Below are 24,901 nucleotides of genomic sequence, written 5' to 3' on the forward strand. Positions count from 1 at the left end.
AGATCTTTGTACTGAAGGACAAATGAAATTAAGAGAGGGGAGAATAAATATTCAGGAGTTGGGGAAAAAAAATCTTAGTTTTTCCTTCTGACTCAAAACCATGTCCCACTTGATTTTCATAAATTTATTACAAACATCTAATTTATAAGTGTTTACTATGTACATTTTTAAATGCTAGTTAGATTGTTTGAAATTCCGAAAAATAAGCAAACTTTTGTGGAAATCCTTTCAGAAAAACCCTCAGATTATGTATCTGGAACAGGAACTGGAAAGTTTGAAAGCAGTGGTGGAGATAAAGAATGAGAAACTACGTCAGCAAGATATAAAGCTGATGAAAACAGAAAAACTGGTGAGCTTCTGTGGGGGCTGTTTTCTAGTTATCAGATTTTGAGAGTGAATTCATGCTGATCGAGCTTAAACACTAAGCTAATATACATGAAAGCAAACAAAAATTTACAAAAGAGCACAAGGTACCTGTTAATGTCGTAAGTACAATTTTACCTGTGCTGGCCTGAAATCTGGGGAGAGATGTTTCCTGAATAATACAATAAGAGAACGAAACAGGTGGAACAGAAGAACAAATCAAATTTCAGCCAATTTTCTGAACCACATTACTACTTTACACGCAATTTAACTTGTAAATCCTGTAAATGATAACTTTCCAGGGGCTCTCTGTAAAATGCTAGCTATTTAGTATTCTCTTTTGATTCAAGTGGGAGAGGCAAGAGGGGAATCCCCAGTGGCATAATTAACTTTTTAACTTCTAGACTTCTGTTCAATTTTGTTTTGGGTTGTTAAAAATCTGTACTAGTTAGTTACTGTCCACAATATGCAGTCCCCACTCTTGACAAATATCAGGTTAAATTTCGCAGCATTTGCCCGCCAGGACTATAAATCTGCGACATGAGGGATTCTGATTGCATGGCAGAACCTCGTGGGGAAGCTTACTTACATAGTCCTGGCTTGCACTGTGTCACGCTGCCCCTTAGGCAAAAAATGTTAACGGTCACATAACCGAGTTTATTGAAATAAGAAAGGAAGTAACCCACTCAACATGGTATAGAAACATAAAATCCTCTGAATATGTTGACTGAGTAAATTAAGTATTTCCTTTCCACATAAAGTCTATGTCAATCCGATGTACTGAATACTACAGCCTTCTTAAATTACCATTCCTTGGCACCCCCTCCTATTTCTGTTGTGTAACAGTGGAAGCTCTTCGGGGCAGGAATTCCTATGATGTTTGTAGGGCATGTAGCATGATGGAAGCCTTGTTCCTGGTTGGTGCAATTGAGCACTACTGGAATACTTCAGCCATTGTCCTCATGGAAATCTTGTCATTTAATGCAGAGGAGAGAGGCTTAAAAAACAGGGACCAGGGTCTCAGTCAGCTATTACATTTTGTCTGAGAGCCAACTATTGTTATATACCAGTGATAATTTACAAGTCGTTATAAAATCTTAGACACTTCAGAGTAATCACGGGCTCTAAAGTCTTGGTGCCCACAGGGTTGCTTCTGACTAAAGATGTTGACTTTTGGAAATCCACTGAATGTTAACCCATTTTAAAGTTGCTTTCTTTTTAAAAGCAGCTTTTTTCCCCCATGATACTAATTGGGAAATGCAGGAGTGTGGCTTTTTTAGATTGGGATCAGATCACTTCTGTAAATACAGAATAGATTTTGTGGGTGGCTGTAAAGGTTGAGGGAGATCTGGTTATACATGGAGAATATTTTTTTTGATTTTGTTACCTTTCATCAAGTTATTCCTAGATTATATATTGCATGGTGATCTAGTGTCTCAACCATCTGTTATGCTATATGTGAAGAGAACTGCTGCCACCAGCCCAGAAATTCAAGTAGCAGATTCAGCTTTTAGTGGGCAGTTAATCAAGCAAAAGTGGCAAAATGCCGACTCTAGAAGAAGAAAAAGTAGACTTGCCTACTACAGATGAGCAATAAATCATTTTCACGTCACTTTTACATTTTTCTCAAGATCATTCTATGTATTTTAAAATGATCTAACTTGTACTTAGTGAAACAAATTCAATTTCAGGTAATTAATGCATATAATGGGTACTTGTCAATGCAATTATTCTATATTTTTTTAAAAAACGGACACCCACTCATAAACCCCAACAATTTTTTCATTTGTTAAAGGTGGAAAAGAACACAGTCTTAATGGATAAAATGAAGAAGTTTCAGCAGGAAAATGAAGAACTAAAGGCTCGGATGGACAAACACATGCAACTTTCAAGGTAAAACATAATCCATGAAATGCAGGCATTTTTATTAACTTGTGAAAACATGCATTTTATTTTGTAAATGAATAATCAGCATCATGTAGATTTTTAAAAAGCCCTTACCACTGTTAGATATCATGCCTGGAATATGGAAGCACGGTACTCATTTTTCCATCCTCTCTGTGTGCAAATCTGAAATCCTGTCTGAGTAGGAATGGGTATTGTGTGGGGATGGATGCCCCCAGCTGTTTCAAGGAGCAGTGTATAAAAATAATTACTGTTCTTAACATCAAATAAGGCTTGCTCTGTTCCCCTGGAAATTACAGCCCACATTACTGTCTTGAATGCTCATTAACATAGTTACCAGGGAAGTAAAGGCTACTCAGGAGCACCATCTCTTATAATTTGCTGCTAGATTTTCTTTTTCCCCAGAGTGAAGTGCTGCTGATTTTATAAGAACTGCTTGGGGTTTTATATAGTAAAATGTTGAAAAGAAATAGTTAAGAGTAGTTTTAAACAGCTTGTTTAAGCAAAGGGGCAGTTTGTTTATCTTCCTGGTTCTAGATATACAGACTGCATCCAATCCACAACTGGGGTCTGACTGTTAATCAGGTCTCCTAATTCTGCATATGTTGCAAGAAATGAATGGGCAAACCACTGCAGAGCATACAATAAAGGACAATAGGAAGTTCAGACAAATTCTGCAGGTCTTGCACTGCAAGGAGACAGAGCTATGACATGACTCCTTAACAGGGAAGATGTGAAAACTCTTCAGCAGCCTTCATTAATAAGAGTTGAATTTTAAGAGGACCTTAAACTACCCAGAACTTTGTAGAATGACTGGCTCATGCAGTAATCCATGCAACAATAGGTGGCTGCTTTTATGCAAGATTTTTTTTTCTGACTAGGGCATGTCTGTTACATCTGACATTCTGTCTTCTGCATAAGCTGCCAGCTTAGGGCTTGTCTTCATTGCAACAGTTAGCTCAAGTTAGTACATTTGAGCTCCTTCACTAGAGCTAGCCTAGCTCAAGTTGAGTGATCACACTGTGAAACATTTGAGCAGAGCCAGCTCACAATAGTTTGACACCTAAGACGGGGAGCTCAAATGATGCCCCCATCCCCCCTCGCTTGGGCTAAAACTTTGAGAGGTCTCAATTCTGCGTTCCTCCTGTTCTTCTCCTCTCATAGTACTGCTCTGCTTCCTACCCCAATAAAGGAGAACAAACAACTTAAAATGCCTTGTTTCAAAAATTTTAAACACAACTTTCAAACTTCTAAACCGCAAATGTAACTTTTCTTGTCTGCGTAATAAACACTGGCATTTTTATCTGTTTGAATAATCAAAGTGGTGCTTTCTGTGCCTTCTTGGTTGTGAAGACTTCAACTGCTTCCTACTGACGGTCCACAGCGTAGGCCAGCTCATGCTCTGTTGAGATAGGAGAGGCTGGTCAGCCTTGCAACCGTGTCATTGTGGAGCGTAAATGTGTTTTTACTAACTTCAGCTTGGAGAAGCTGAGTTCTCCACTGCCAACTGTTACAAGAAGTGTTAGAAGTATGTGCAGAGCAACAAAAGCATTTGGAAAGAGGGTGGTCATCTTATTTGTGCACATATATTCTAGAACAGCCTTTGGAGTTGATCCTGCTGAAATGTATCTTGAAACAGCTTTCAGTTCATCACCTAAATCACTCGCATCAATAGCGCACGTCATCATGTGTCAACTCAGTCTCTAGTGCCCTGCATTGCTGGTGTAGGTCTTCTTCAGGTATAGTGAGGAGTTTTGGAATATACAACATACCAAATATACTGCTGTGTTCCTTGAGCTGCATGAAACATTCAACTGACTGTATTGCACAATCTAGCACCTGGTTAAAGAATTCAACTTTGAATTATTGTTTTGATTACGAGGCATGGGATAATCCCATAAGAGATCCCAAATATCATCATCTTTGGTGACTCTTGTATTCTTGAATGGGTGGGAAAACAGCTTCAGTGTGAAGTTCCTCTGTCAACTTCTGTGCACTCTTCAGAACGTTTTGAAATCCTTCATCTGACTAGTAAGACTGTAGGTTTGATTTTGCTTTGTCCTGCTGTTCCGTCACTCCAGATATCAAAGTCAACACCTTGGAGTCTCTTGCTTTATAACATTTATTTCAGACAGTATGTCATGCCACAACACTAAGCCACATAGAAATTTGAAGTTATGTATGATTCTGGTGATTCCATTTCCCTCTGCCACTGTTCTCCCATGAACAGTTCCTGTTATAGCATTATCCTCCATAATGGCAACTATGGCATCATCTGTCTTCCCAATTTGGTGTTTGATAAGCTTTATCGTCTCCACTCCACTTTCCCATCGTGTGGCACAGAGTGGTTTCAGTGTCAGAGAGGATATTCCCAGATGTTGCTTCAAAATTTGCCATCAATGAGTTGATGCAGAGAAAAATACACAGATGCTTTGAATTACATTGAAAAATTCAGCAGCCTCACTAGAAGCTGATGCTGCATCACTAACCACCAAGTTCAGTGAGTGAGAACGGCATGGGACAAAAGACACTAGAGGGTTTAACTCTCGGATCCGTGTCTGCACTCCTTTGTTCTTTCCTCTCATGTTGGCACCTTAATTGTAGCCCTGGTCTCTCATATCAGCTATCGCAATTCCCGTGTCTTCCAACTTTTTAAGAAGCACATTTGTCATACCAGCTCCTGTAGTATCATAAATGTCAATAAATTCTAGAAAATGCTCTGACAGTCACCATGGCAGGGACATTTTCACTAGGTTCTGTTATAAAATACACCATTAAAGTCATTTGTTCAGTATGGCTAATGTCAGGTGTGCAGTCCAGAATAACAGAGTAATATCTTGCTGACTTCAGATCTGCCACAATCTTCTGTTTGATTTTGTTGCTAGTAATTTTGTTCTCATTTTGAATTGTTTTTCCAAGGTAGTGGTGTATGTTCATTTCTTGGGTGGTGACTCTTCTTAGAAGCTCTTGGAGTACAGCATCAAACTCAGCCATCAGCTCCACAATTTTAAGGAAGTTTCCATTGTTTGGCACATACAGCTGATCTGAAGTGCCATGCAGTGCTAAGTTTTGGGTAGCAAGCATTCTCACAATGGCAATGAGCCTTTTCAGAACATTTTGCCAGTAAAGAGACTGATGCAATCTTCTCTTGATGCCGATCATCTATGGTGGCCTTTAGCCTTAGTCTCATCTCAAGCTCTTTCCACCTATGGAATGCTCTCGGGTCATTGGCTGCCTTCTCATGGCATGCTAGATTTCTAGCCAGATTCTTCCAGTCCTTTGTTCCTGTAGAACCCATGTGGCTGGAACATTAGATTGGAAGAGTTTGCAACAAAAACAGTATGCAGCCCTCTGGGTTTTTGAGTACATAAGCCATGGTCTCTCCACTTTGTCACCATTGGGATTTCATGCCAATAATGTGTTGGATGGAAACTTCTATTTTCATTGTCTTTGCGGAACATGAAGTTTTTCACTTGCTGTGGCCCATACAGTACAAGGAAGTCCCTCAGGCTACTGCTCAAATGGGTCCACAGTCCTGGATCATCTAGACTTAAGGAACGAAATGCAGCAGCAGCAGCTGTTACTTAGACCTCCACCACACTCTTCTCTGACCTACACTTTTCTTCAGGAATGTGCATGGTTACATCCATTTGAGATGGAGATATGGATCCTGCAGTAGCTGCCAGGTCACCTGCACTCTGACTAACTAGAATATCAGGCATCTCCTCACCACTCACATCCTCACTGGGCTGGAAGTCTCACTGTGAATATGTGTGTCTCTGTATCTCAGGAGAGCTCCTTCCTGCTTAGATAGAAAAGCTTCCTTTGCTTGCTTTCTTTTTCTGAATGCTGCGCAAAAAGGGCGTTTTCTTCTTTCACTCATGATTGCTGTTCTGTGCTAGCTATAGTGGCTCTCAACACTCAATTGAAGGATACATAAGAAGGCTGGTAGCAGGGCCTGAGTGAAGGAAGATCAGTGTCTTAAGGGCCTAATTGGCTCCTATTACTTCAGTTGACTACGTGTTCTCTTCAAGTGGGTTCAGAGAAGCAGCAGGAAACAGGAAGCTCCCTGAGAAGCTGGTGTTAATCAGTCTAGGCTCCTGGGGGTGCTAACGAGGTACATAAGAGGCTTCTCTCTGCAGCTTTTGTTATTCCCTTTCATCTTTTCTCCTGCCTGCCTGTTATGTCGCTTGTGCCCTCCTTCCTCCAGCACAGCACTCCACCATCTCTGTGCATCCAGAGCAGAAAGAATACATATGCACCAGCAGCAGACACAATTTTCTACACTCTGGGTCCCAGTGGCACCCCCAAAAGTCTGGCACCTGAGGCGGCTGCCTCAGTTTGCCTCATTGTAAGGCCAGCCCTGCATTTGAGCTGCACAGTGGCTTGAATAGCAGTGTGATTTGTATTTGGAGCTAATCAGCGGTGGTACCTGGAGCTATTGCATCTCCGCTGCATTACTAGCTCTAGCTTTAACAGCACTCCAGCTTCAACAACCTGAGGTTAAAATACCTCTTAATTCAAGCTAGAGAATTGTGTATGGATGGAAGTCAAGTTGGGGTAAAATTCAAGTTATAGCTCCAGCTCACAGTGCAGTGAGGGCAAGCCTGTAGAACCCAGCTGTTACTTCTTGGGAATATTCTCCATGAGAACAAATGCACTAAATCCTGATACAGAACGAATATATCTGGACAGGGATTTGTTACATAATTTTAAAAGAATTAAAGCTATAAGATGCTCTGACTTTCAAATGGAATCATGTCCACTTACATACAATTATTTTTCAGGCAACTTTCCACAGAGCAGGCAGTTTTACAGGAGTCTCTAGAGAAAGAATCAAAAGTAAATAAACGTTTATCAATGGAAAACGAAGAACTTCTATGGAAACTACACAATGGGGACCTGTGCAGCCCTAAGAAAGTGTCGCCTAGTTCTCCACCGATGCCTTCTCAGTCACCAAGGAATTCCGGCTCCTCCTCTGCTCCTACAGTAGCACCAAGATGACATCTTTTGAAATGAAGGGGAGACCCCATAAAAGCATTTCACTTGTGATCTGCAGAACTGATCCTAACTCCAATCATGGGAGCAAGAGCTATATTAGCTGAGTGTGATGACTGAAATATAACTGGAATTATTGGTGTGGAAAATTGTTCTAAGATACTGAAAATGAGAGTAAGACTTTTTTACTGAAGTCTTTTTTGGAGGAGAAATATAATGACTATAGACATTGTTGCACAAAGCACTTACAGAGCAAGGGAAGTCTTGTTCATTGCCTTTTTCATCTAACTCTAAGGAAAAAAAAAAAGCTCAGGGGCTATAGATATAGACCACAACCTCTATAATATGTTCCTTATCACAGACACCTTTTTAAGACTGTGGATGTGTATGATGTGGATGTAACACACTGTGTGTGTGAAAGAGAGAGATGCTGCCTTCTTTGCCATGTATGTAATAAAGGACAAAAGCTAAAGAATATACATTGACATGTACTTCATTAATAATGTTGTCAATATGCATGTTTTATCCAAGGTTACCCTTAACTGTGGGTGAAGAGAAACTGCCATTTGTATTATAGGCTAGTTTCCACCTCATCTTTCTGCTTCTGTTTAGTGAGACGATGGCAGGAAATGTTTTATCTGTTGACTTGTCAGTGTCTCTACCTACCTTTTATAGTGCAATTGAGTGATTTTTTTCCTAAAAAATTAAGTCTGATTGTCAGAGTTGAAACTGCAGCCACACTGTCTATGAATTTTTAGCTTTTCCATTCATATGCAGCACTGGTAGCCATATCACAGTCTAATAAGATGGTAGCATTGCAGTTTTTCAGGATACAGTCAAGTTTAGAACACGTTTTGCTAAAATGGAGGTGGAGAAGCAAGATGATGATTCTGGAACACTGAAATTGACAATCTCTGCAACTCCCTTAATTCTACTGTAGTCAGAGGTCAAAACATTAAAACGACTAGATTTAGCATAAACCCCGATACTGCAGACATGCAACCGGACCCAGTCCCCTTGTCTACTGAAAACAAACTCCCAGACAAGCAGCCATTACTTCCTAAGAAAAGCCTGGTCATTGCCAAGGCCACCATCTAGAGGGTCCTGATCTAATCGAAGATACAGGATTTAAAAGCCAAAAAGGGAAAAATAAGTAGGATGACAAAACATTCTTTGAAAGGGGAATGAGAAATGCAGGAAGATTCATAAGTCTTAAAAGCAATCAATACAGTTTCTCTGATTTTGACACAGTTTTTTTTTTTTTTTTTTTTTTTTATAATGTGCCCTAATTTTAACTTTCAGCAGTGTTGCCAAGATAACTGTATGGAGGGGTGGGGAGAAGAACAAGTGGTTCGTCTCCTCAAAGTTTCCAAATTTCACTTGGTGGAAGTTTCCCCTTGAGTTAGCAACACACACCTTTGTTCTGAAGATGGATGTAACATTTTACACTGTTTCGAATTAAGGTAGTCACAGTGTCTCTCTGGTCTTGTTACTGTTTTGGTCCACACTTCTTTTAAAGATTCCATACATCGTGTTCTGTGAGTACAGTTTCAATTTCTAGTTATGGTTACAGAATGTCTGCGCTTCTGACTGGGGGTTGTTTTTAAACCAGGAATATTCTACTGTTACCTTGTCAACACTGTTAGCAATATGGTAAATCTTGTGCTTCATAGTATTTTTCCAGCAGACTGGGAAAAGGAGTCCAGTGGATGGGAGGGGCAAAGAGGAGGAGTAGGGAAACTAAACTTGAAAAACACTTCAAACCAAACATTTCATCTAGGATATGAAAATGCTGGCACTTCAGAAAGTGTACAAATAAAAAGTTGTAGCAGTGCTCATTCTGTAACTATGAAATTGTAATATATTCAAACTTGTAATTAAATTTAATCTACACAATGTACAAGTGAAGTCTGACTCCTCTATGGAACACTTTACTTAATTTGCCTCTTTTTATCCCATTTAAGGCACTGTATATGCCACTGTAGTTCAAGTGGTGTCAGCACTTATACTGTTTTCCACAGATTTATAATTTAACTGTAAAAAATCTGCTGTCGGCTGAAACGGCTTAAACGTATTTCTTAGAGCATTCTTTGCTTTGATAAGGTTAAGGAAATTGGATCATGTGTATTTGAGATGAGTGTTTAAAAATAAATTTTTTTTTACTGGTTTGACTTTTTTCTTGTGTAAATCTACAAAACTTGAAACTAAGCCCCTGGAAAACTTTCCTTCTAAGTAGTCTAATAAGTTAAAATATTGAAACTTTACAATAGCTTGTTCCTTCATGCGTAGAAGAGCTTTCATCAGTGTTCAGCTAACTTATTTTTTTTTTTATCCCAAACCTGCACCACTTATTACAGACAGAACTCAGGATAGCAAACTGAGTTTTGCGTGTGTAGTCTGCAGAAGATTATTGGATCCAGGAGAATCCTGATTACTCAGTTTCAGGTTGAACATATGTACAGGAAGATGCACATCTAAAAATAGCCAGGTTACGTAATTGTCCATGAAGAATTTAGCCAATAATGCTTGAGAAAGAGTTAAGAACCACATTAGGTTCCTATCTTTTTAGCTCAGCTGGAAGTAGTTACATTCGAAGGGTAAGTGATGTTGCTCAGATACTGTGTATGGGCAAATGTTGACTTCCAATTATAACTATTGTGTGTTTAAGGAGCCCTACCAAAACATTTACTTTTAATAACTTATTCAGACATTGATCTATTTTACTTTCTCAAGAGCAGGGGTATTTAAAGTCTAGCATTTGGTTTCATTTAGTGACTTTTCTCAAACTCCTTGGATAACAGGTTAATAGCCTCCAAAGACTTTGCTATCTCTGGTCATTCTAGTAAGTGGCTTCAGAATGCACCATGGTTCATGTGAAGGAATTCTTGACATGGAGAGGGAAGCGGAATGGAGATTTTAGTTGACATTTAGAAAGATGATCCCAACCTTAACTTGAGCTAATTGTAAAGTTTGTGTGTTGTGATCTGATCCTAGAGAGCAATTAATCTATTTAAATTGAATGTAGTTTCTCACATAGGCAACAATGCAGGAGATATTCTCAAAAATGTAACTGTTTTTAAACAATTTCATGCTCTTATTACTATCTGTTATGAAGAGGTGGGAGAGTTTTGTGTGTGTGAGACTTTTAGAAATCAAACTGCAGATCGTAGAAAAGAATAACTAACTTTTCTTTTTAGAGTCAAGTTCTATCTGACTGTTAGCCAGAAAAGGACTAACGCATCCTGTGTCTGTTCAGAGTAGGACAGAGCACCACACTAATGACTGGCTAGGCCAACTCAAGCTTGATGAGCCTGCCACAGCCTTGGCCAAGAGAGAAAAGATGAGCCTCTACTGCCTACACTAAAAGATGTGTTAATATCCAGAGGTCTCAGGTTCGATCTCTAAAGAGGATGACCCAGCTTTCATGTAGCAATTCCAGGATTAGCCATAACTGCCTCCAGGCCAGTAACTTTAAAGGCAAAAAATCACTAGCATTCATGCTAAAGCCTGTTCATAAGTAAATAGCCAAGAACTCGGGTTTCACAGTGTTCCTTCTCACATGACAGTAATTGTTTTCCAATAAAGCAAAAACTAATCTTGGCAAGTTGAAGCAAATGAGTAAAATGTTATCTGAAGCTTAGTTTCAAAAACAACTCTAATTATGTAAAAAAGAAATTAGTGTGTTCCAGAGAACAGTTTACAGGAGAAAATGTACATACTTAAATTTTAAGAGGCTCCTTCCCTCCTCCTCTAGGGTAGGTCTCAATACCCAGCCCCTTTTGAAAATGGAACTTGACCTTCCCAGTCAATAAGCCAGTTGTGAAAATTTGACTCTGCTGTGTTAAATAGTCAATCTACTGTAGAAAAGAGGGAGGAAAAATGTACACAGTAGCCAATAAGTCCGAACTTCAGTCTGGCCAGATGCATGGAACCTGAATGTTTTCTGATGAGCTGTCACTCCGTTGTTGCTAATCATAATTTGTCAAAACAATTGGATAAAAATAAAAAAAAACTAGCAAAAATTCCATTCTAAAAATCAGCTACTGATTCAACTTACAATCATTGCCACCTATTGATACTCTATGAATAAAGCCAGAGCAATCAACATATTAGCATATGTTGTAATAATCATCCTCTTAATCTAATGCTTGAAGTGAGGTCTTCCTCAGGTGATCAGAGTCTTGATTAGTGGTAAAACAAGACTATTAAGTACACCTCTACCTCCCTATAATGCTGTCCTCAGGAGCCAAAAAAATCTTACCTTGTTATAGGTGAAACCATGTTATATCAAACTTGCTTTGATCCACTGGAGTGCGCAGCCCCGCCCTCCGGAGCACTGCTTTACTGTGTTACAATGGGTCACATTATATCAAGGTAGAGGTGCACTGTAGCTTCACATCTGAAAAAATTCCAGAAGTAAAAATGAGGGGCTTTACGTTTTGGAGACAAAGCCACTCTTCACAGCAACATTAACAAATCAGAGAGAAACCTATGATATAACACATGCTGCAGTATGTGAAGTACTTACAGAGGGGTGGTATGTTCAGACTACAGTCATGGTGGTGCCACAAAAATAAACAATTCTTTGCCATCATGCAGCCAATCTCTATGCTGAATAAGGCAGGCACACTATGTAAAAAAGTTTGTGATCATGTAATATCATACTACATCCACACAAATGAAATGCCAGAATTTAGGTTGCTCATAGTCCAAGTTTTGAGTGTTTAACTTTGCACCCTAATCTTTTAATATAAAAAAAAAAAACCCTAAAGAGAGATTTAAAGATGCTTATGTTCTAGGTTACAACTATCACTTCCTCTTCTCTCTGACCTCACCAAGCAACACGTCAACAGGATTTAGCACTATAGTGCAGAAGGCCATTACGTAGGGGCAGATGAGATACTAGTACCATGTGTCAGAGGTCCTCCTACCCTCTCAATCTCTTCATCTCCTGAGTATGGGGCGGGGGGTTGCTGCTACCTTATATTGTCCTCAGAAGTTAAGTCTGCTGCTGCTCTGGCAATAAAGTGTGCTGCTACAGCAGTGTAGGACCAGAACTTTTGCATGCTCATGCAATTCTCTGTGGCAAGTCCCTTGCATTTCTCAGGAAAATTGGCAATGGCAGGGATATAGTACCTCAGATAAATAGAATTTCATGGATTTAAAACAGTATTTATCTAGAATCAGAGCTTGCCTCTTGCTGAATTTCAAAAGCCTACTGCAGGTATTGAACACTTAATCTTTTATAAATGAAAGCATTGGCAACTTCTATGCTTAGGCTGTCTGCCTGCTACTCCCATAATGAAAATTCTAAACACAGGAAATTACAAAAATCAGTTGATGTAGATGAATATCATTGTAATTTCACGCCAATAGATGACACTATTTGGGTGACATCACCCCTAAAATTTTTCTCTATTAAAATGTTTCATTAGTAAATGTGATAAAACCCAAACAAATAATTCCCTTATGTTGCTTACTGTCAACATGAAGAGTATCACCTACACTAACTGAAGACGTTTATGTTCAGAAATACTTCAGTTGCTTGAGTTTCTCTAACCAACCACAGACATTTCATCTTTAATGAGTATCACATAATTCAGACAGCACAGCGTGTCAGTGGATGATAAGTGCTGGCATTTAAACCTACAATTGCTGTATGGCAAGCCACGAAATCATCTAGGGCTGCACTGGATAAAAATGGTCTGTTGAAAGCTAACAGAACAGCACCAGAAAGTCAAACCAATTAAAGAGAGCGAGAATACCTTAGACCATAGTGCAGCAGCTGTCCAATCTCTTCTTTCTTTAGGTTGGATACTTGTCTTAGAAAAACCACCAAGCACTAATAAGTATGACACCATTATATCTTTTTTTAGAACATATTTGCTCTTTAATGTCAGTGACTGCACATTTGGTAAAGAGTGGAAAGAACAATTGCTTTGTGGTTGAGGCATAGAACTGGAAGCAGTAACATGCTGGCAGAGTTGGGGATGTATTCTTGGACAAATTACTTATTTAATTCTGGAGAGCTGATTGATTCTCTTCATTTCAGTGGGACACCTCTCAGGGTGAGATAGAAAGATTAGGCCCTCCATGACTCACCTTCCCTAGCAGATAAAAGAGGAAAAATGTATTTATTTACTTCATACAAGGGTGTGTCAGGCTTAATTCACCAATATGGCCTAACAATTTAAGCTCCTCCTATGAAAGGTGCTATATAGCACTTACTTAGGTAACAGTACAGCTGCTGTATTTGAGGATTTGCATCTTATTTCTTATTGCCTGGAGAACTGTCACCTAAGGCAGGTGGTACTCCCATACCATTCAGCGTGTTACGGAACAAAAATCTATTTAGGATAGCAACAAAGAGTCCTGTGGCACCTTATAGACTAACCGACGTATTGGAGCACAAGCTTTTGTGAGTGAATACGTGTGACGAAAGCTTATACTCCAATACATCTGTTAGTCTATAAGGTGCCACAGGACACTCTGTTGCTTTTTTACAGATCCAGACTAACACGGCTACCCCTCTGATACTATTTAGGATAGGTGATGCTGTCTCACTTGCTAGACATTTTAAGGAAATTGGTTATCTAATGACAAGGTTTGGAGGTACTGAAACAACTCTGAACTTAAAAAGATGGAAACCTCTAGCGTTCATCAGAGGGAAATGTACAGGATTTTTCACTGATCGGAACAGGGAGGAGAATGAAGACTTTGGTGGATTTTTAGAGCAGAAGCTGGAACTTTACCTCCTCCTCCCACCCCACACCCACATGAAATTGGAGTGCAGTGCAATCACTGTTCTCCATGCCAAATAACCAGTATTCAGGTTTAACCCCTAGGGTTCAGCCCACCTCTGAATCCTCTCTTACCCTCTGTGCACAAAGGGAAATGACGGCACACAGGAAGGCTGGTGTACACATACACACACTGGCTCTCATCTGAAGCAGTATGCTAAAAATAGTAGTAGAGCCACAGTCGTACAAGTTAGCCGCTCTGACAAACTCACCTGGACCCTATAGGTACGTACTTAGTGCAACAAGTCATGCTACCCATACCTATGCTTCCATTTTTGCATGCTACCTCCAATGAGAGCTGGCATGAGTATATCTACACAAGCTGGAAAGCACAGCCAAAGCTTGTAGAATAGACATATCTTACGTCTTTGCAGCCTGAGGCCTGGTCTACACAACGCGTTTAAACCGGATTTAGCAGTGTTAAACCGATTTAATCCTGCACCCGTCCACACAACGAGGCCCTTTATATCGATATAAAAGGCTCTTTAAACCGGTTTCTGTACTCCTCCCTGACGAGAGGAGTAGCGCTGAAATCGGTATTGCCATGTCGGATTAGGGTTACTGTGGCTGCATATCAACGGTATTGGCCTCCGGGTGGTATCCCACAGTGCACCATTGTGACCGCTCTGGAAAGCAATCTGAACTCGGATGCACTGGCCAGGTAGACAGGAAAAGCCCCATGAACTTTTGAATTTCATTTCCTGTCTGCCCAGCGTGGAGCTCTGATCAGCACGGGTGGCGATGCAGTCCCAAATCCAAAAAGAGCTCCAGCATGGATCGTATGGGAGATACTGGATCTGATCGCTGTATGGGGAGACAAATCTGTTCTATCAGAGCTCCGTTACAGAAGACAAAATGACAAAGCATTTGAAAAAATCTCCAGGTTATGATACAGAGTTCACAGCACAGTGCTGTGTGACAAGTGTAACGGAAAGCCAAAGAATCAAATGGATGGTCAGGGAGGGAGGGAGGGGGGGACTGAGGACTCCAGCTATCCCACAGTTCCTGCAGTCTCTGAAAAGTATTTGCATTCTTGGCTGAGCTCCCAATGCCTGAAGGTTCAAAAACATTGTCGCCAGTAGTTCAGGGAATATGTCATCAATTTACTCCCCCTCCCTCCCTCAAAGGGAAAAAAATCGTTTCTCGTCACTTTTCAATGTCACCGTATGTCTACTGGATGCTGCTGGTAGACAGGGTGCTGCAGCACTAAATAGCAGTATCCTCTCCCCTCCCTTCCCCGGTGGCAGACAGTACAGTACAAAATGACTGATAGCCGTCCTCGTCATCATCCCATGACTCCCTCTCACTCCTGGCAGATGGTACTAAATGCTGGGTAACCGTCCTCATCATAGCAGCTGGGGCCTGAGCTCCATTAACCCCCCCCACCACCACCTTCGTGTCTAAAGAAAAGATTCTGTACTCCCTGGACTATCATAGCAGCAGGAGGCTGTGTTCCTCTCCCCCATGCTCTTTAACGTTCTGCTTGGACTATCATGGCAGCTGGAGGCTGCCTCCCCCTCACTTTATCTTGCTAAAAAGTCAGTGTTTCTTATTCCTGCATTCTTTATTACTTCATCACACAAATGAGGGGACACTGCCACGGTAGCCCAGGAGGGGTGTGGGAGGAGGGAGGCAATGGGTGGAGTTGTTGCAGGGGCACCCTCCAGAATGGCATGCAGCTCATCATTTCTGCGGGATCTCTGGGGCTCTGACCCAGAGCGGCTGTGCTCTCTGGCTCTCTAGTAGACTTGCCCCATATTCTAGACAGGACTGACTCTATTTTTAGACAAAACATAAAGAAGGGAATGACCCTGGGAGTCATTCCCATTTTTGTATATGCACCCCCGGCCGACCTCAGCCAGGCCAACCAGGAGCACCCATGACAGCAGCAGACGGTACAAAATGCTTTATAACCATCATCATCAATTTCCAATTGCAAATAGTACAAAAGGATTGAAAACCGTCATCTCACTGCCAAATTACAATGGCAGACAGTGCAATAGGGATGGTAACCATCTCTGCTACCTTGCAAAGGCAAATGAATGCTGCTGTGTAGCACTGCAGTACCGCCTCTGTCAGCAGCATCCAGTACACATACTGTGACAGTGACAAAAGGCAAAACAGGCTCCATGGTTGCCATACTATGGCATCTGCCAGGGCAATCCAGGGAAAAAGGGCGCAAAATGATTGTCTGCCATTGCTTTCACGGAGGAAGGACTGAGTGATGACATTTACCCAGAATCACCCACGACACTGTTTTTGCACCATCATGCATTGGGATCTCAACCCAGAATTCCAATGGGCGGGGGAGACTGCGGGAACTATGGGATAGCTACGAGATAGCTACCCACAGTGCAACGCTCCAGAAATTCATGCTAGCCTCAGGACATAGACGCACACCGCCAAATTATTGTGCTTTGTGTGGCCGCGTGCACTCGACTTCATACAATCTGTTTTACAAACCTGGTTTATGTAAAATCAGAATAATCCTGTAGTACAGACATACCCTGAAGCTATTCTGTTTTCCCTCCAAGCTGATGGGTGTATCAGCCATCTTCCAGGTCTCATAGTTACCTGTTGGAGCTGGCCCTGGCCCTTTAGAGCTTCTCACCCAGACTGGACGTAGGCAGCAAGTTGCAATGAAATTACAAGCACAGGTGCAGCTGGTAAATCCTGGCATAGCTCCTTATTAACCTAAACATAGGCCTCAAGGAAAGTGGAGGATAAGCCCCCTAGCTATCTTGTTAATCTTGATGAGGGAAAAATTATTTCCTGATGCTAAAAATGGCTCAGACCCACAGCAGTTATGGAGCACTGTTCAACCTATACGTCCACTGTAGGGATGGACGCATGGGTCAGTAGTCACAGTAGCAAAGCTGCTGCCTGCCCTGAGCGCTTCAAACATACAGGAAGGGCAGGCACCCAACAGGCAATTAACTCTCCCTCCATCTACACAGCTTAGCCTATGGCACCGAGAGACAGAGGAGTCTTTCCCCCTCCACCTGGCCATGAACTTCAACTGCATTTCTGAGAGGGGTGTGCAGAAGGTCTCAGAGCAGGGGGTTATCTTTCCCCTGCCAGTCTAATCAAACAGCTCCCTTCCACTAGAAAAGGGGATGGGGCAGAGGTGCATTTAATTCTTACTGATGTTACTAGCTGATCTGAATGAAGATTACAAACTAACATTTCTGATGAGATGATGCATCTTATTATTTTGCATTTTCTTTATCATATTCTCCCTTGGTGGATATCCCTTATGCACTATCCTCTCTGAGATTGTGAATTGAGTTGTACCGTCCAATTTTTGTATTTAAATGGTATTTTGTTTGTAATATTAATGTCCAATTTACAGGTGTGACTAGTCTCCCAAGATGGCAGTAGCCATCAATGTTACTAGAGAGACAAGGTGGGAGAGATCATATCTTTTATTGGACCAACTTCTGTTGGTGAAAGAAACTCACTTTGGAGTTTACACAGAGCTCTTCTTCAGGCAGTTGAGGGTTTCCTTTCTGCCGTTCACTGATTGAAAAAGCAAAGCACTACCGCTTAACTGAAATGTCCTATCTTTCCCTCTGACTTAGTCAGCTGTTAATTATCCTATAGTGATGATTTTTATTCCTCATTAAGGAGTGGGCTTTTCCACTGTACAAGCAATTATATTCTTGCTGATGTAAATGTTGTTTGTTTAATGCAATTCTTGGTTAATCCTGATCAACTGTAATCAGTTATGTTACTGAGTTGTTCTTGTGTGGCTGGTTTCTAGCTTTATATCAGTCTGTGTGTGCTCCGAGGAAGGCACCAACTATTGACATGTCACTCTTGAACATCATCATAACCATCAGTATTGATTAGGATGGGATAACCTAACTTTGGCTGTTTCTTTTTTCTATTCTGTTATACAGCCTGATTTTTGGCAACTCATTCCATAGTAGAGACAGAAGCTGCTAAGCTTCTCACTCTACTAAATTACCCAGGTCTACAAATTGTTTACATTTTTGATTCAGGTGTTTCATTTATACTAAGATTGGAGTAAATTCACTTAATACAGTCAAAAGGTAGTTACCAACCTGGCCAATACAGGATCTTTTCTCAATCAGTACTGTAAATCCATGTGTTCTGCTTATATTCTCCTGTGAAAGATTGCTTGTAAATGCCAAGTCAGCTCTTTACTATGTAGCAATAGTTAAACTCCCATGCTAAAGACAGTGGGCATTTTAAAATTAACTACATTGGGGCAAAAGCAAGATATACAACTGGAAATATTCTAAAGACAAAAATGCAAAATATTTTACCTTTTAATTATAATTTTTTTTAAAGGACCTCCCTTTAAAAAATGTTCAGTGCTACCACAATTTAAAGTTCGCATGTACTCAAGCCTAACCATCTCTCAGGTATGAGAGTAAACAGTAAAACCACACACTTACACAACTTTGTCACTATTCAGTAAAGAAATGTAATCCAGGTCTACCAAACCAGAGAATAGCAATCACTGTTGACTAATTTTCTATAAGAAGTGAATCATGACTAAGTTTTAATATTTTTTACATGTACAATGTGTTAAAATCACCACCAAGACAAAGAAGAAAATATATCTATGCTGGTGGGTCTACTTCAACAGTTATTTTATATCCTCCTCTCAGCATTCATGAAAATAACGCACAATCAACATTTTTACAAGTAGTTATATTTACCTAACATAAAAGTTACTTGTATATAGACTCTCCCTGACAAGATTTATCATGGTATTAGGAGTACTTGGGAGCCACATGCATAATCAGGCTAAAAAAGGTTTAATATATTATTTCAATCCAATTCTCTTGAGTATTGGTAAGCATTAGGATCTCTGCTCTGGACTACAGCTCTGTAATGGAAGTGGAATGTAAGGACATGAGGAGAGAGATATTAACAGAAACCTCCACCTCAGAATTAATAAAAAGAAACTAAAGGGTTAATGTGTCCAATAACATACTGTTTGTTCATTCTGTGTCCACAGACTCCACATATCAGGTCAGGTCAACATGGGTGGCTACTGTGGTTTGTCCTCGTAGGTTCTGAGCTGTACAAATATAGTTGCCAGCATCAATGGTTTCAAAATCTTCAATGGCAATAACACTTTTGGAGATTCTTGTGGTATGCCCAATTCCTCTGTTGATCAGCCTCCAAGAATCTTGGATAATCACAGGCCTTTCAAGCTGTTTTAAAAACACCCACATAAAGAAATGATGATCTATAATCCTGCAGACACTATTTAGTGACAGTACACCTCTACCCCGATACAACGCTGTCCTCGGCAGCCAAAACATCTTACTGCATTATAGGTGAAACCGCATTATATCAAACTTGCTTTGATCCACCGGAGCGTGCAGCCCCCCCACTACCCTCAGAGCGCTGCTTTACTGTGTTATATCGGGTCGCGTTATTTCGGGGTAGAGGTGTATATTGTTAACAGTATTTCATTTCAAAACCCAAAACAAATGCTCAGTCATACGAGTCTATTCTGAAAGTCGGATTAATTAAGTGAGGAGGCTGAGGGTGTTTGGCAGTCATTACAGCAATTTTCCTACAATAAAAGCTACAGCCATAGTTGATCACTACCGTTGCATTCATCTGAGCTTTTCCATTTAGAAATCCCTGTTTTAAATTCGCTTTAAGTTTAATCTTGTCCCCCTTGAAGCAACAACCAAACTGCATGTTCTCCCTCTGCATTCATGCCTTCATTTTAAGGGTTAACGCAGTCACTTGTACCCTCTTGTGCTAGATAAGGATAGGAAGACTTTCATCCCCAGGTATGCAAGTTTAGACTATTTGGATGATCCAGTACATTTACAACTTTGGCCCTATCTAAACTACGAAAATAGTCACATTTATATCAGTCAGATCTTGGTTGTGGCCCACGTATGTTAATGCTTTTTCCGTGCCTGTGTGAACAGATACGATACCTATCTTAGAGAATCATGTTTTAGACTTGGAATCTACTAGGGTGAAAGCTTGATTCCCTAATGTGGCTGTGGATTTGTTCTATCCACACAGGATAAAACTGTTACAGAATAGTTAGACTGCCACCATTTCTGTAGTGTAGAGAGGACCGTTGTGTTAAATTTTAAAGCTGAAAAAGTATTCATGAAGAACTTTCTAGACAGCACAGTATCAAAAAGAGTTATCGTGTTGCCCTTCATTAAGCTTTTTCTGATATATTCAATCTAAAATGCAAGCAAGGGTGTTTAGATACATGGGAACAGACAGCTGAGAGTTGGAAAGCCATTTGGCTGATCTGATGAGGGAAATTCTATCTTGAAAAATCAGAATGTTAAAGGATATTTTCTGTACCCCAGTGTCCCCTGACTCTCACCCCAACCTCAACCAGCCAATGAGGTTAGAAACATGCCAGAAATTGACCCAACTGTTTATGTGCAAAATTTGATGTAAAGAACTGAAAATACAAGTATCTGGTAGCAAATTACGTGGGGGGAGGGTTTTCAACACAGAGACATCCTGCTGTTGGATTACAATGTAAATTTCTATAAGGCAACAGCTTTTGCTGCTTGCATCCACAATGCTGGGAAACAAAAAAACTTTAACCATGTTGGCTTGTGCTCCCTTAGCAACCAGGATGAACCTGGTAGGAAATGAAAATATTTTCAAACTCTGCAGTATATTTATGCCAAAAAGTAAAGGAAATGAAAATTAAACCCAAACATGTTTAAACTGTATGCTTCTCTCTTCCATAAGAGTGAGGCACCTTTGGAAGGAAAGTAAGACACATCACGCAGATTAAGAATAGACAGTCTCTCTTTCTAGTGTTAATTTAGTAGCCATTTACAAATGCCAAGATTATTTATACAGGACCTTGGGACATCATGTTCACCTTCAGATTAGTTTAATAGGAGAAAGTTTGCAAAAAGGCAACTGTCATGGAGTGCAACGACCAGTACATTATCCAAAGAGTTCAATCTGCACTTATGCCCAGGAAAATGAGCCAGTGTCTAAGAAGTTGTGTACTCTAGTCAGTTATCCAGGCTATTCGCAACAAGTCAATCAAGCCAGTCATTAATTATTAGCTTAAGAGCCAGCACGTCACCTGTTAACTACTAACTGGCAGATTCTTACATCAGCAATAACATTGCAAAATGAATAATCTCAGCTGGAAAATACAGTAAGTAGGGTTGGCAGAATTTGACTTTTGTAATAATTTCAGCAGACAGTAGCAATGGGACAGGCTGGCAGGAGGAGAGAACTGATGGAACTCAACAGTTCTGGTGGCTTTTTCTTTCAGAAAACACAGGATATATCAAATAATGGGAAGAACACTGTTAAATTAGAAAATTAACCGCACTAGCCCTGAAAACATTGGAGGTTGTAAGGACTGGGGTTCTCAAAAGAAGAAAAAACTCAATGAAAACAATTCAAAAAGGTTGTACTTAAAATATTTCCTTTGCCAAAAGTTACTAAATATTTGACTAAAGACAATATGATATATTGTTAACACTGCTATAAGTGTAAACCTCAATGCAACCTAAGTCATAAGAGCTACTGAGACACATCTATAATATTCATTCTGCTTGGGCAGAAAACTGACAAAAAGATTGTTCCCTGCCAGCTCCAGATATAACTGCTATAAGCAAAACTGTTTGTTGCAGCAGATACATGGATGCATGCTGACCATGACTGCCCATATACAGCAAGAGTAATAAATTCATGTATTTGTCAATCTGCAAACTATGCCTAGCACTGAAGCTGCTTATATTTAGGATGTTTTCTTCGGAGAACTTTTATTTTTCCTTATAGAAGCTTAAATTCATCACATAGTGATCATGCCAGACAGGCATCAGGATCGTTTACAATTATGTACCAACAGCGTTTAACTCCTTGGCCTCATGGCCAGGGTGGTGAGACCAGTGGAAGAAATTACTGCCAGAACATCCTGCCACCTGAAGTTCAAACCAAGGGCAGGTTTGCAAGTGAAAAAGCTATTTCTGTCAGTGTGGTACAGAAGGGAAAGAGTACTTACTGATAACATAAATAGTCTCCAATGCTAGAACTACAGAGATCAGAGTGAATTTGTTGAATGGAACCTCGCAGTAAACGGCACAAACATGTAATACGCTCCACGTGAGAACCACCACCACCAGCACAAAAGTTTCCAAATGGCCCTTCAATGGTAGCCCCTCATAGAAGCATTTGATATAGTCCAATACAACAGACCAAGAATAGCAAAGAACTCTCAGTGCAACTATGCTTCACCATATCTTAATTTTTCCCCCAAAGGAGAATGATGACTGTCATCATCAAGAGAATTTCTTAACCCAGGGACAAATCACTTCTTGTCTGAGAAAAGCTGGTGGCCTGGTAAGCATTCACTGTTTCTCGTCATACCTCACCCAGCTTAATTTTACTAGCCCAGATACAGCTCTCAGATTAGAGAGCATTTTTACAAGTAACTTCAGGCCCTCAGTGAGGAAAATGCGCTGAAAAATCAACCAGATAGTATGTTGCTTCCTCCTGATGTGACCCTGCTACCAGAGAGCCAGACAGTGCACTCTGATCCACCTTGCCTTACTCAGCTAGAAAATACTGACTGGTATTTAAAATGTTGCATTGTGAGTGTTCACTCTTATTAAGAAAAAATGCACCTCCACGTTAGAATTGTGTCTCTTACCTCTTCCCCTGGGTACTTCCAACTGAATTCTACTTCTATGTCTGGCTCCCCAAGGACTATACAGAGAACATTAACGTTGTCACCACCTTCTGCTTTGTTGGATGATGCCACAATTGTTGTCGATGGTGGACCACTAGGGACTGAATGAAAGGTGTGGGTGGAAGGAAGGAAATAAATGTCCAAAAATCAATAAAAACGTTAACAAAAAGAACCCAACCAACCAAAACTATCTGTGGGCAAATTTTGTTTTGATTTATCTGGGCTCTTTCACATTCTCTATTATCCTCTTTAGCTCCAATTGCTGTCGGAATTTATTGTGCACCACAGGTTCCTATCCAGCCATAATAAAATGGTTTACCAGTGTGCACCTAGTTTTTAACTTAATAGTATAAGCCTTATGCTTTCCTATATTAGCATACATTCTGGCAAGATGTTCTACAAACAGACTTAATTTGAAAAGTACATTTTTATTTAAAAAAATCAGACTGATTTTGAAAAATTCAGTAATTATAATTAGGGTTTGTTTGGTTTTTTTTTCAAATTCACATTTAAAATCTTGCCCCATAAGCAACTCCAGCAAGAGAAATAGGCTTGAATGTAAATCTATGGAAATCATTCATCTTACCTTCCACATACAGTAATTGATACTTGATAGAAATCTGAGGTGCTCCCCTTGATTCTGCTCTACAATAGACCACTCCTTTGTGGTCACAGGTGGGGTGTTGATAAATAAAACCCTTCTTCACATCATAGATTATATTAGTTCCATCTGTTTTGATTTCTTCTGCTGGAAACTCCCTGTGCAGAGTTACTTTTGCTGATGGGATGGTCACTCTGCAAGGGATTACTGCTGGTTTATCTGGGTTCAGGTAGACAATCTCGAAATAACTGGAAGTAGGTACAAAGAGCTCCCCTTTATCTATATAAGAAGGTAATGCAATATAATATTTAGCTAAAAAGATGTCTATAAATTTCATATAAGAAAATATAAATGTAAATGATCTTATAATATATAAAAAATGAACGTATGGGAGGAGAAATTTACTAACGATGATGAAGTTCAGATTTTGCATTAGCAGTAATTTATTTCTGTGTCCAGAGTATCTGGCAACAATCATTTTAACATACATTACAATTAATTAAATCTGTCACCACGGACTTTTTTAAAAAACAAGTCAAAACATGTCTGACTTGGACAAACTAATATGCAGTTTGGCTTTAATCACTAAATTTAAAAACAAATAAATGTAGCCTTCTTTGCCTGTTTCATAAAATGGGGTGAGGGATTGTATCTTTACAAAAATAAAAATAAATACCACCACCAATTTTGGGATCAGCTTTTGAAACAATGCAGACTAAAAAGTCCTAATGAGTTATTTGGCTCTGCTTAAATTCATCCACCCTTTTACAAAGGGGAAAGTAGAAAATCACCAGGAGTTTTATTATGGCCTCTGACAGCATTTGATTTTGTATTGTCCTTGGGTACCAGCTGGAAGGTCCCTTGGAAATACCTAAGATTGTAGATACAGACTGTGACATACATAGAGTTTAAAAACAATTAAGTAACTAAATAATTCAAACATTTTAGTGCTGTTAGGTCATCAAAAACAAGCAGTATTCTAATATGTTGCCATATTGCTAATAAATGCAATTTTTAAATGCCTTAATATTTCCAGCCTGTATGTTGTAAGGTGGCTTATCTGATTATTCCAACCTTTTGAAAAGAAAAGTCAGTGTTCCAAGGTTGTTTCAATAAACGGCTTCCATATAATCCCATGGCTCCAACTTATTTCTGAACCTTATTACAAACAATCTTATCTTAGTCATCTTATGCTGTAACACTGAAGCATTTGCCAGCCAAAAACAGTTCAGCTCTAATCAGGCTGCAAAGTTTGTTTTTATCATTCTTAATGTTTTCCATTAGAAGAACAAATTAACCATTTCCTTTAATCACCAATAGTGTACTAGGTAATAACACTAGATTGTTATTTGACTTGCATAAAAACTAGGGCTGTCAAGCGATTAAAAAAATGAATTGCAATTAATCACACCGTTAATAACAGAATACCATTTATTTAAATATTTTAGATGTTTTCTACATTTTCAAATATATTCATTTCAATTACAACACAGAGTACAAAAAGTGTACAGTGCTCACTTTATATTTACTTATTTATTT

General features: G+C 39.8%; 2 protein-coding genes across 7 annotated transcripts in view; one reads left to right on the forward strand and one right to left on the reverse strand.

Moving 5' to 3' along the window:
- The window catches only part of MTUS1 (microtubule associated scaffold protein 1), a 199,851-nt gene extending 190,548 nt beyond the window's left edge, over positions 1–9,303 (forward strand). For all 5 annotated transcript variants that reach the window (XM_032798203.2, XM_032798200.2, XM_075066429.1 and 2 more), the window contains 3 exons: positions 233–349; positions 2,159–2,256; positions 7,056–9,303. In XM_032798203.2, coding sequence (XP_032654094.1) covers positions 233–349; positions 2,159–2,256; positions 7,056–7,272 — 432 coding nt within the window. In that variant the 3' untranslated portion in view covers positions 7,273–9,303. The remainder of the gene's footprint in view (positions 1–232; positions 350–2,158; positions 2,257–7,055) is intronic.
- Positions 9,304–11,491: 2,188 nt separating this feature from the next.
- The window catches only part of PDGFRL (platelet derived growth factor receptor like), a 77,782-nt gene continuing 64,372 nt past the window's right edge, over positions 11,492–24,901 (reverse strand). The window contains exons 4-7 of one of the 2 annotated variants that reach the window (XM_075066431.1): positions 23,348–23,641; positions 22,723–22,862; positions 19,036–19,258; positions 11,492–11,665 (exon numbers count right to left, since the gene is read on the reverse strand). In XM_075066431.1, coding sequence (XP_074922532.1) covers positions 19,070–19,258; positions 22,723–22,862; positions 23,348–23,641 — 623 coding nt within the window. In that variant the 3' untranslated portion in view covers positions 11,492–11,665; positions 19,036–19,069. Of the gene's footprint in view, positions 11,666–18,799; positions 19,259–22,722; positions 22,863–23,347; positions 23,642–24,901 lie in introns of those variants that run through there. The other variant, XM_032798195.2, reaches the window with a different exon arrangement.

The sequence above is a fragment of the Chelonoidis abingdonii genome, chromosome 5 (genome assembly GCF_003597395.2).
Source record: "Chelonoidis abingdonii isolate Lonesome George chromosome 5, CheloAbing_2.0, whole genome shotgun sequence".
In the NCBI taxonomy this organism is placed as follows: Eukaryota; Metazoa; Chordata; order Testudines; family Testudinidae; genus Chelonoidis; species Chelonoidis abingdonii.